Consider the following 12,647-nt stretch of genomic DNA (forward strand, 5'->3'; position numbering starts at 1 on the left):
AAACACCCTTATGGCGGCTTGGCTGAAGGCGATGGCTGCTGGAACAATTAATGGGGCTGGTCGGATGACGGATATTGGATTGGTGCTGGAATAGATGTTAAAAATAGACTTGGCTGAGGGAAAGTGTTTTATGTGTTGTTTGTGGTCATCAGGATTTTATTTATGTCCATATATTCGTTTATTAATTTGTTGTAAGGCCAGTACACAGTAGTTTTCATGAGGTCTTTATAAGCTCACACGAGTCATTGCTTCGAGCTTGACGTGTGTGTGTGTGTGCGTGTGCGTGTAATTCTATTGAAAAAAAAATGTGCTTATGTATGATCATCTCCATAACACGTCACTACATCAACACAAGAAGTAGCTGGCAAAGAAGTGCTAACCTTTATGGCACGTGGCAAGGAAAACCCGGGGACATGGATCACACAGGGATGGAAAGTTTACAGCCGATAAACACTTCCATCCTTTTTGCATCAGCTGCGAAACCAATTGAGGCGTGAGGTAGCCCAGTAATATAACAGTTACACGAGGAAGGATGCAACTAATCATTTATTCATTAGTTTATTATCGTATGCATAAAACAAGTCTTGAGATCCTCATCGGCGACACCTAAATTCAAAAAACAGAATTTATAAGGGCGAAAATGAATAATTCAGTGGAGAATGTTAGGAAGTACAGACAAGCCAGTGGAAGGATGACTGTTTTAGAATATGACAGAAATGGGAAAAAATCAACATGGATATGAGAACCAGCCGAACCTGACACACCAAACCAATGACAGAGGAGCAAATATGAAGACAGACAGGATGAGAAAAGGTATAAGTAAACAAACCAAACGTAACACACCAGACCAATAACAAAAACAAATATGAAGGCAAACAGGAAGGAAGGAGGTACAGGAATAATGCAAAACCAAAGGGACAGTGAAACATCAACATAATCAACAAAACAGACCAAACACAACACACCCAGACTAACAGACGAGAAGCTAATATGAAGATAGACAAGGACATGAGGGAATATACTAAAAGAAATGAGAGAAGATCAATATACGAAGCAGATAATGAAGACAGAAAGACAGGGAAGACATGTGGGAATCTACTAAAGGCATGAGAAAAGGACAGGCGAGAAGGTAATATGAAGATAGACAAGAAGGACATGAGGGAATATACTAAAAAAAATGAGAGAAGATCAATATACGAAGCAGATATGAAGACAGAAAGATAGAGAAGACATCTGGGAATCTACTAAGGGCATGAAAAAAATATCAACACGGATGAGAACATACCTAAACCAGTAGCAAAGATACACGTGTGAAGACAGACAGGAAGAAAGAAGAGACATGAGACAAGAAAAAAAGAAAAAATACCAGATGGAGAGAAATTGAGGCTTTACTAACGCGGCAGATGGACAGGAGGCGCGGAGAAATGAGACTGAAAACTTCCCTGGCAGAACTTGGCGGAGACTGATGCGCTGCTGTAACTCTGAGGGAAGACTGAGAGACAGGCCTTTGTTCAGAATTGGGGTGATGGTGATGGTGATGGTGGTGATGATGACTGTGTGCGTGTGTGCGTGTGTGTGTGTGTATCAGTGTAGCAATGGAAGGAAACACTCTAGCCGGCAGGAAGGAGCAGGCGACGGGGAGGAAAGGGAGCAGACGGAGGGAGAAAAGAATTGCTTTCCTCCCCGAGTGAAGCGTGGCCACTGTGCGTACCGGATTTATGGCTTCATCCCAGTGACGTAACGGCGCATGCTGGAGGGGCGACGGGGCTCTCTCTCTCTCTCTCTCTCTCTCTCTCTCTCTCTCTCTCTCTCTCTCTCTCTCTCTCTCTCTCTCTCGTAAAACGGAACACTCATGAAAAGAGCAGTGCAGTGGTCTGTGTGTGTGTGTGTGTGTGTGTGTGTGTGTGTGTGTGTCTGTTTCCTAGAATTCTGATGGTCATGCAACCTTGATGATGATGACGATGATGAGAGAGAGAGAGAGAGAGAGAGAGAGAGAGAGAGAGAGAATAGGTGGGGGGATCGGAGAGGAAGGAAAATAGATTAGAGGACTGTGTGTGTGTGTGTGTTTGTGTGTGTGTGAGTGTTGACTACCAGGGGCAGGACAGCCATTAGGAGCCTCCCTACCATTACCAACTCCTCCTCCTCCTCCTCCTCCTCCTCCTCCTCCTCCTCCTCTATTGGTTCTAGGAATTATAATTACAATATAAATACTTGTTCATGGACGTGAGTATTGGCTGTGTGTGTGTGTGTGTGTGTGTGTGTGTGTGTGTGTGTGTTCTTCACTTGCCATAATTATGTACTAAGGAATCTTTTCTTGAACTTAAACCAACGATTAAAAAATACGAAATTATTCAAAACAAGCAACACCATTTTTTTTTTTTCCGAATTACTTTTGTTTCCTGGCACTCGAGAAACGAAGAGAGAGAGAGAGAGAGAGAGAGAGAGAGAGAGAGAGAGAGAGAGAGAGAGAGAGACCAATTTCACGTTAATTTTATTCCAAAGATTTACATTACGAATAGCAAAAAAAAAAAAAAACACACACACACACACAATACAGACATTACAGGATTCACGGTAAAAAAAAAAATCAAGAAAAAGTAGACAAATAAACAAATCACTAAAAAAAAAATAATAATAAAAAAAGTGAACGATAAGAGGAAAAGGCGTGATTGAGGTAACAATCAGTCCGGGGTATTATAGTGTCGCGTAGTTTGTAATACGAGTAGTTGCGTAATTGATTCCTGCTCTGATTGGTTCGCTTGTTGTTGTTGACTGGTGAATTGATTAGTTGACTGATGGAGAGGTCTGTTGCGTGACCCAGTGAGTGTCTGAGTGAAGTCCTCGCTCCTGGGCTGACGGCTGACTGACGGCTGGCTGACGGGATTATTACCACAGGAGAAGGAGAGGAAGAGGGAAGAAGAGAGAAGCGGAGGAGACAGAAGAGGAAGAGGCAGTTAATAGTAGGAAACAATGGCAATGGTGAAAAAACAAACATGCAAACGAAAGTAGAGAGAGAGAGAGAGAGAGAGAGAGAGAGAGAGAGAGAGACTAACCCTAAACAAAAACATCGAACCGAGAGGACAGCGCCATCTGTTGCTGGGCCGCAGAGACAGACGAGTTGCCAATTAGCTGTCACCTAGAATATCACCGAGCGGACAGTAATTATACTTTCCCTCACCCCCCCGCACCTTTTCCTCCTTCCTTGTTCCTTCTTTCATCCTAGTCTTCCTCCGTCTTCGTTTCCGTTGCCTTCCTTCAGTCGTCTTTTACCGTGTGCGTGTGTGGTGAGCGTTCTCGAAATCGTGAGGTGAGGACGTAGTGGGATGGTGATCGTGTTCCCATTGGTGTTCACTGGAGACGATTGCCGCATAGGGACAGTGAACGGATTGCCTGCGTGGTGTCGTAATACATCTGAATATTACGCCATAATTCAGTCCACAGCTAAACTGGTAGATGGTTCCGGAGTGTGTTCCAGCATGCGTGTGTTGCTCTGTGACAGCTAGCGTGGGCCTCTGTCTAGAAAGGCTCGACTTATAAACCTTCTCCTCGTCCTGGGTGGATTGGGAACTACTAACTGCGAGTGTAATAGGTCTGTTTATTCCAGAAAGCAACAAGCTGAACCAGTTAATGTGTAAGCTAGTAACCTGATACTGATACCTTTTCGTACGTACGCTTACCTGATGTGGCTTGGCGTTACCTGGGTATGCTAGGTGAAGGAAGTGAGGGAAGTAAGGAAGGAGAAAGAAGAGTGTGTGTTAGGAAGGGTGCTTAATGTAATAGTTGTAGTGGAATCGCAGTTAAGTTACGGTTATTAGAAGTGTAGTTTAGGTAGCGATTATATAAGAGTTGTGGGTAAGCTAGGGTATTGAATGTAATGGCTTAGATGGAAAGAAAATACGTTAGAGAATGTTGAATAAATTATGACCATATTGGGGGTATGGTTAAGGTAGATTTTTTTAAGTTAGACGAAAATAAGTAATGATGTTTTGAATAAGGACAAAAAAAAAAAGCAAATGACAGATGGTGATTGAACTAAGTAAGAGTAGGACACGAAAATAAGTAATGAAATGTTTTGAATAAGGACAAAAAAAAAAAAAAAACGGAAATGACAGATGGTGATTGGACAAGGTTGAGAGTAGGAAAAAGTACGAGTTCCTGGGAAAAGGGGGAAAAAAAAATGGTGAAAGATTAGGCGGTGGAGGGAAGGTAGAGGGTAAAATGAGACTGAAAGCTCTGGGCTGGGAGAAGTAAAACTAAATAGAGAAGGCAAGAATGATTGAAAACGATGGATTAAGGAAATGAGTAATGAATGATCAGACGTATGGTAAGGCAAGAGAGGTAGGGAAGGGAAAAAAGTCGTCACTGTAGGCAAGGGACGAGGCAGACAAGGGTGACTGATACCATGCGTTGGGTGGAGGAATTAATTAAATGTATCAGAGAGGGAAGTGTTACTGTCTGACTGTCCCCTCATGACTGTGTGTGTGTGTGTGTGTGTGTGTGTGTGTGTGTGTGTGTGTGTGTGTGTGTTAATGAATAGTTTATTGATGGTATTGCAGTTAGGGAGTGTATATTTACCTGCGTGGGGAGTGGTCAATATATGGTTAACGTGATCCAGACCCAGACCCAAACCGATAGAGCGAGACAGACAGAATGTAGTCATGTAAACGCAAACCTTCCACACAATCCCACCCACTCATCTTTCCTCCTCATCAGCGCCCATTATCTTACTCCTCCTCCTCGATGTTTTTAAGCTCCCGAAGCGGTGCGAACAGAAGGACGCTGGACTGAGGAACCGAGGAACTGCGAAGGGTGTCTTGATCTTCTACCCTCATCCCCGTTAAATCCCACACAACGCTACACACGCCACAGCAACCCCTTTCCTTCCTTTCCCTCTTCCTTACGTCACTCAACTCTTCCCCTCGCCGCCTACGCGTCCTCCAGTACTCCCAGGTGGTCTGCAGGCTGCCAGAGGACTGTTTGAGCTGTTTCCTTGCACATTAACTGTTGGAAAAAATTGTTTACCCCTTTTCTAAATTGTTTAACCCTTTTCTTAATCAGACTCGAAGGATGACTGATGTGTGTAGGTGTGGAAGGATGACTGACGTGTGTAGGTGTGTGGTGGGAGTGACATGTGTTTTGAAGCGATGTAAATAAGGAATGGGGAAGATCCACTGTTGTTGTAGAGCTGTATGTCACATGTTAGGGGAAGGATTATTAGTGTGAAAGGTTCTGTGATGATAGATAGATGGGTATAGATGAGATACGAGAGAGTTGTAGACTATTACAGCTGTTTAGAGAAAGTAGTAGACTATCCATTAAAAGGAGCTAAGAAGTAGACTATCCATTAAAAGGAGCTAAGAAGACGATGAGTTAGGTTTTTGGTGGTAGAGAAAAAAAAAGACTCGAAATATGTAGTTGAAATGCACAATGCAGTTCCAGAAAGAAAAAAAAAAAATGAGACGTAGGTTTAAATTTGGATGCCTCTATTCTTCTCCCTCCCTCTCCACTCCTCTCATCTCTTCTCTTCTCCCCCTCCCTCCACTCCACTAAAAAAGGTTGGTGGTGTGGAGGGCAGGCTCAAAATAGGCGGGCAAAACAGCCTCTCCTAGTACTTGAAGGTTGTACAAGCTAGTGTAATGTCACGGGGTCGAGAGGTTGTCCCCTTTTGTAAGAATTGTAGGGGTGAGGCGGGGCAGCTGTGAGGGTCTGGGGGCGAAAGGTTAGAGGGTTTCTGGGTTTGGTTAAGGGACAGTTTCGAGGTTTGGGAGTCGAAGTAATGATAGGAGGGACAAGGCATTCCCCACACCTTGTCAGTCTTTTTTTTTTCTCTCAGTCATCACCCCTCCTTGTAACCTTCTTTTCTTTCTTTTCCCTTAACAAACCCCATTACTTCACCCTTTCGTTCCCTTAACTTTATTTTCCCTTAAGAAACCCCATTGCTTCACCCTTTCGTTCCCCTGACTGTCTTTTACCTCCCTTTTCCCTTAAACTTCATTACCTCACCCTATCGTTCTCTCAACTGTGACAATTTTGTCTGTTCACCCCCTTACGTTCACCCACATTTCTCTTACTGCCCCCTTCCCTTCATTCCCATTCCCTTGACAATCTTGCCTGTTCACTACCGTCCCTTTCCTTTAGCTCCCCATACCTTCACCCTCTCGAACCCTCGCCTCTTTACTCCACACCCTAAGTCTCGAGAGATTCTTAAGACCAGGTGGGAGTGAGTGTTCAGTTCATTCCAACTTTTAAAATGCTCGTTTGTTCCACTCAGCCTCCCTTTCAGCTCCACTTCCCCTCCCTCCCGCCCTCCTACCACTGGTGCTCAAGATTGCTCCCCGCCCCACCTCCTTCCCCTTCCACTCCACGGTTGTGAGAGCCGCAGACTAATAAGAGGTCCTGGTGGTGCTGGTGGTGCTGGTTATGGGCGTCTCCCTTCCTCGCGGGTGTTTTCCTATTAAATGTGGGTGGAGGAACGAAAAATATTATTGTGGAAAAAGAATGTGTGGAAAGAAGGGAAAAAAAGGGAAGCCGTAGCGGACTGTTTAATTACGACGATGCTTACTTTTTTTTTTACGAGAGTGAAAGGTATGGGTCTTTCTATTACAATTGGAATTCTGTATAATTGATTAAGCGCTGATGAATGATTACCAGATGAAAAGATTGCGTCTATAAAAAAAAATGCACAGAGATTAACCCATTTTTTTCAGTATGTATCGCATGAATTATTAAACTTGTGAGTACCAGACTAATAGCACGGTGAAGAATTGCTAAAATAGATGATTATTATAAAGCGGTAGAAGGTGAAAAAAAAAGTGCATGCTGTTTAACTCGCTTAGTGAAATACCGTCGAATGGCAGCAGGAGGGAGGGAGGGAGGGAGGGAGGGAGGGAGGGAGGGAGAGATGGGTGGGGGCTGCTGGTGTCACTCATCTAGGTAGTGAGCCCACGACGCGCCCCACCGATGGGAGAGGAAATGAAGGAGAGGGAGAAGGAGCCGAGGTGTCAAGCTCTTTCGGACAGTCCCCTCGAGTTTACACCTTTCCGTTTCTCTCTCTCTCTCTCTCTCTCTCTCTCTCTCTCTCTCTCTCTCTCTCTCTGTCTGGGGTTGGTTTTGGGGGAGATACGGGGCTTGAGAGTCTTCTTTTATCTGCCCCCATGCAGTAGTAGTAGTAGTAGTAGTAGTAGTGGTTGATCACAGTTTCACAATAGAATTAATCACAAAGCAGTCCACATTTGTATCAATCAAAATACGAAAAATTGGATACGAAAAATTGGAACTAATTTGAACTCTAAAATGAACGCTTCAACCTTGATAGACACCTGAGGAACATGGCGAGCAGCACCAACGCAAGTGCCACCCGCACAAGGCGCACCACCATGAGGGGCGCCACCATCAAAACCCCCGAACAGAAAACGGCGCCCACCACACCACCACCACACAGTCACTGGCCCACCCCTCCCACTCCGCGCTGCCTGTTTAGCCCGCGCTGGGCCGCCCGTTCTCCAGCAGTGAAGGGGAATGAGGAGAAGGCGCGCATGTCCACTCTGCCCATCTGCCGCCTCCTCTCCTCGGGGTTTGAGTCTGACTTAACCCTAACCTTCAAAGATGGCATTCCTGATCTCAAGGTGTGTTGCGGCAGGAGTTTTTTTTTTTTTTTTTTTTGTCCCTATAGCTAAAAGAAAAATGTGCATAAACTTTTTTTTCTTCCTCTCGAAACCTTTTTTTTGACTGTAGCCTTGCCCTTCCACCTTGCCTTCCCTTGCCACCCTTCCTCTGCCAGCAGCGTCCTCCATCCCCTCCTCGCCCTGTCACTCTACCTCCAGTCCGTGTCAGCCGCCTTCCACACCACTACCTATCAACACGCTCTTCCCTTCCCAGCCTTCTCTTGTTATTTGCCTCTTCCTTAACACTGTTTTGGTGTGATATTTTTTTCTCGTCATTTATTACCTTGTCATTTCTTTTTTTTACTTTGCTTTTTCTTTCTTTTTATTTCTTGTTCCTTCATTTTCTTCCCTCCGTCCTTTCTCTGCCAGTCTCTTTCTTTCTCTTTCCTCTATCTCTGTAGGTCTGTATCTGTATGTCTTTGTTTCTGTCTGTTTCTTTGTTTGTCTGTCAACCCCAGTCTGTCTGTCTGTTTGATTGTTTAATGTCTGTTTCTGTATGTTTCTCTGTATATCTGTACGTCTGTTATCTATATTTGTCTGGTTCTTTTGTATTTCTATTTCTGTCTGTCTGTTTCCGTTTCTGATTGTTTTGTCAGTTTGTCCTTCCGTCTCTCTCTCTCTCTCTCTCTCTCTCTCTCTCTCTCTCTCTCTTCCATATCGGTCTATTTAATCCCCCTTCACTGCGGCCTCGTTATAATTTCTCGCTCGTCCTCGCTTTCACCACCACCACCTCTCCCCTCCCCCGTCCTCCCAACCATTACCTCGCCTTCTCCGGTCCCTCTCCACCTCTTCATTTCTCTTGTCACCATTACGTTACCCTCCGCCGCCTCCCTTGTCAAAACATCTTCACCTTCATCCCATCTGTGTTGTCATCCACCACCTCTGAGCCACTAACCTTACCGCCGCCTCGCTGGCTTCAAGGTCTCGAGTCTTGTTCTCAAACATTCCAGCACCCGTTTCGTGTCCTTTTTTGATAGTCTGTAGTGGTGGAAGTTATCGGGTGTTACAAGCAAGGGTGTATGTTCAGTTCTAGCGGTGGTTGGGCAAGTATTCTGCGTCTGCATAGGAGAAACGTGTGCAAGAGTGCCACTAATCAGCTGTAACGTGTAGGAATACTAGAATACTGACTCAAGGCTTCAGTTTCTATGCTTTAAATCATAATTACTTCACTCTTCTTCTACAATCGACAGTATGTACTTCTTTTCATTTTTTTTATTGTCTTTTGGCTAGCGTTATTCGTGTACTTTTCACTGTATATGTATATATTTTTTTTTACGTGTAGTTACCCGGAATTGTTTGGTTTAGTCTTGATTAAAAGGTATTGACAAATTGCTTGAACTAAGATTTATGACGAACTTGAAAATAATCTTTACGTTTTCCAATCTTTACGTTTTTCACTCTTTCACATTTTTTTTTTCTTAGTCGTTCCGTTGCGCTATTTTCAAGGATCTAAGATGGCTTCTGAGTTTCTCCTTACGGGCACAACACAGGTCCATCGCATGGTGCTGGCGATGCATTCTCCGGTGTTCAGACGTATGTTGAGCCGAGACTGGGGCGATAGAAATGAGATAAAGATGAATGACGACTTCACGGCGACCTACTGGCTCATGCACCACCTGTACTGCGGGCTGCGGTACCTGCGCAGCTGGGACGTGGCCCTTGAGGTCCTCTACATGGCTGATGCATACTGCATACCCACCGCTGGCAGGCTGGCCACGGAGGTGAGTGCATGTGTGAATGCGTTTGTTCCTTGCTGTGGTAGAGAGGTGGGGGACGATGAGGAGGAAGGATGAAGGAACTCTAGGTGAAGTATAAAGTATCAGTTTAGTCTTTATGTACGAAACTGTTAGCTTATTTTTTTGCTCCTGCATTTTGGCTAAGTATAGGTTGGAGGTGGAGGTGAAGGAAGTGTGGTAAGTGTTGAATGGTGAGCAGACATGGCACTGATCGCAAAGCAGGGAAGGGGAGGAGGCACGACGGACGAGGATGGGTGTTTGTTTATAATGGAAGAAGGAAGGCAGTGTTGAGGTGGTCTTCCGTTCTAGTGGATGCAGGGAGAAGACAGGGCACGGAGAGGTGGATGTTTTGAGGAGGGGAAAAGTCAAGGAGATGGGGTGGCTGTGCGAATGAGTGGCGCACTTCCTCCTCCTTGTTTCAGGTGTTGATGCGTCACTTGGACAAGAGCACGTTCTGGAGCATCTTTCAAGTGGCGGCGCACCTGTCCAATGAACGACTCCTAAGCGCGTGTGACCAGGTGAGGTACTGCATGCTCTCCCTCTTTCTCTTCCTCTCCTCCTCCTCATCCCTGTTACCTCCATTTCTCGTCACTGGTATTCGTACTTCATGGCAATCTCATTCTTGAGTCCAAAATGCATTGAATATTTGCTAGCGGTGAAGCGTTTAACTTTTTTTTTCTTGTGCCTTGTTTGACGGTTCATTTAGGGATGTGGTTATTTTTTTTTGTACCCGCCCGTCCTCCCTTCCCTTCGTTCATGTATGTTTTTCCTTATCTTGTGTGTATCTCTGTCTCTCTCTTAACCCGCCCCCGTCACACAGTACCTGGAGGAGCACACGGACGACCTGCTGGAGTCCTTTCCCACCATCAGCAGAGTCGCCGCCCTCCGCGTCCTCAGCTCCCCGTCCTTCAAACCCTCGTCTGAGATGCGCGTGTTCACCAGTCTCATAAAGTGGTTCGTGGTGGTGGTGGTGGTGGTGGGTTGGCCTTTTAAAACTACATACTATTCCTTGCTGATATGATGCTAGTGAGTGAGTTTGATAGTCCTTGTGGAAGATCTATGTACGTAATGTTTGTTGAGGGTGAAGTTTGCAGCTTTGTCATTCTCCCTCGCACTCACCTACCCCCCCCCCCACACACACGCGGTTGGTCAGTCTGTCCGTCTTCCTCTCATAGCTCGTCATTCACTCACTCACTCTCACCCCCTCACACTCACAGCTCGCCACTCGCTTCTAAGAGCTCGTTACTCACGCACTCCTACTTCCTCACACAGGGGAAGGTATCAAATACCTGAAGGAGAAAAGTTGCAAGCCACGTCCACCAAAGGGTCTCGACCTCTACCATCCACCTCTAGCTCCACCTCCTCACTCCACAATGAGACCCGACCTCTACCATCCCCCTCTAGCTCCACCTCATCACTCCACAATGAGACCCTAAACAATCAGCAGCTTCGGGCCGAATTGGAGGAGTTTCTGCCAGAAGTTCGCTTCCTTTCCATGACTATAACGGAGGTGATAAGGGACGTGATGAGCTACGAAGTCTTAACCTCGCAGGAAGGCATAATGCTGCTGCGGGTTATGAGTGGCTGTCCGGACGCTAGCCTGCCGGACATTGCCTCCTGCCAAATATCCTCGCCTAGATGCAGGGCCAAGGTGGAGGATGTAGTGCAGGGTGTGGGGAGGGGAAAAGGAAACGGTAGCGGTACTGTTGGTCCTCGAGCGTCGTCAGCCATGGGAGTGAGAGGAGCAGCGTCGAGGAGATGGTTGTAGCACCAGTAGGGCGACACTCTCGGCCTCCCACGCCGCTCGGGACTGCAGTAGTTGGAGTGTTTTAGACTCCGGTAGCTGGTGTGTATCTTTTTTGATATTGACGGTTTTAGAATCTGTGCTATGTGTTTTTCTTTTAATATTGACAGTTTTAAAATCTGTGCTTCCGTGATTTTTATTTTTTCTTCTTGTGTATCGTTTGTGTGTTTATACGTACGTGTGTGTAAGAAAGGAAGCATGGTGGTGTGTATATGAGCAATTAAGAGTGTGCTGGCGTAACTTAATGCATTTTACAGTAGTATATACGTCCTTTTCATTAAAGCTATGGATGTAATAAACTGTACCTGATATTATGTGAATTGCTTTCATTTGGTGTGGAAAGTGCGAGGGAGGGGGAGGGGGAGAGGGAGTCGGCGGGGAGTCGGCTGGCGGTGAAGGGAAGGATGAAAGTATGGGAAGGGAACATAAACGAGATAAATGATTGCTATTCACTATAATGGTGTAGGTTTGTGGTAGAGCGTGGATGTTTCGGGTTTGGTTCTACACGAGTAAATGAGATAAATAATTGCTATTCACTATAATGGTGTAGGTTTGTGGTAGGGCGTGGGTGTTTCGGGTTTGGTTCTGCACGAGTGGAGAGTTGTTGAGGGAGTGAGGAGATGGATGGGGAGCTGTTGAATTTTGAAGGTACCAGAGTTATTTAATTTATATTTACTTATTTGTTTTTTGTACTCCTTCACTTCACTCGATATGGATAAGAGGGAAATTTGTTTAATCCTCTACCCACGAGTACCAAGGCTCCTCCCCTACGTCTCCACCCTTTAACTGCGATATGCAACGTTTAAAGCGCTGTACAGAAATACGACAAGGCACCCCACAAGAAAGAAAAAAAAAAGTGGTCATAATTGTAGATCTTTATTTCTGGCTAGTATAACGCTCAAAACGTTCAGAGGAGGCCGCGGAACAATAGGAAGTGTTTCAATGTGGTTTGTGATTCAGAGGAGGCCGAGGAACAATACGAAATGTTTCAGTGTGGTTTGTGATTCAAGGACAGTGTTGAATTGCTCTAAAAGAATTACTACAGTTGGCTGGTGCTTAGTTGAGCATTACTTCTGCCACTACTGACGGCGAGAGGAGTGAGCAGCAAGTAGCACAATAAAGATAAATACTGAAGGACTACACAAGCGACGGTGGAATGTGGATGAAATGGAATCGGTGAAAACTTAGGCAAGAAGAACTGAGGAGGTGGACTGGAAGAGACGAGAATGAGTAAATGAGTAAACAAAAGTAAACCAAAACGAAAGAAATGAGAATGAGAGGCAGAATCTAATAACCGAGGAATGAAAAAAACAATCAAACATGGAAGAAAGGAGACAAGAAAAATATAAACGAAACGAGAGAATCGAGGAAGGAAGAGGAAGGAAGAGCAGGATAGGAAAATAGAATGAAGGCGAGATAAAAAGAGGAAACGAAGAAAAAAAT

At 45.2% G+C, this 12,647-nt stretch overlaps 1 protein-coding gene across 3 annotated transcripts; it reads left to right on the forward strand.

Moving 5' to 3' along the window:
* The first annotated feature begins 3,168 nt into the window (after positions 1-3,168).
* On the forward strand, positions 3,169-11,518 carry LOC135108367 (uncharacterized). Of its 3 annotated transcripts, none has more exons than XM_064019286.1 (6): positions 3,169-3,307; positions 7,316-7,625; positions 9,155-9,385; positions 9,823-9,918; positions 10,221-10,354; positions 10,673-11,518. In XM_064019286.1, the coding sequence occupies exons 2-6, from the start codon at positions 7,329-7,331 to the stop codon at positions 11,166-11,168; spliced, it is 1,254 nt and encodes a 417-aa protein (XP_063875356.1). In that variant the 5' UTR covers positions 3,169-3,307; positions 7,316-7,328; the 3' UTR covers positions 11,169-11,518. The 3 variants fall into 3 exon arrangements, with proteins under 3 accessions (XP_063875356.1, XP_063875358.1, XP_063875357.1); XM_064019288.1 differs by lacking the exon at positions 3,169-3,307 and adding an exon at positions 3,329-3,449; XM_064019287.1 differs by lacking the exon at positions 3,169-3,307 and adding an exon at positions 3,406-3,555.
* The last annotated feature ends 1,129 nt before the right edge of the window (positions 11,519-12,647 follow it).

This window comes from Scylla paramamosain, chromosome 17 (assembly GCF_035594125.1).
Source record: "Scylla paramamosain isolate STU-SP2022 chromosome 17, ASM3559412v1, whole genome shotgun sequence".
NCBI lineage: Eukaryota > Metazoa > Arthropoda > Malacostraca > Decapoda > Portunidae > Scylla > Scylla paramamosain.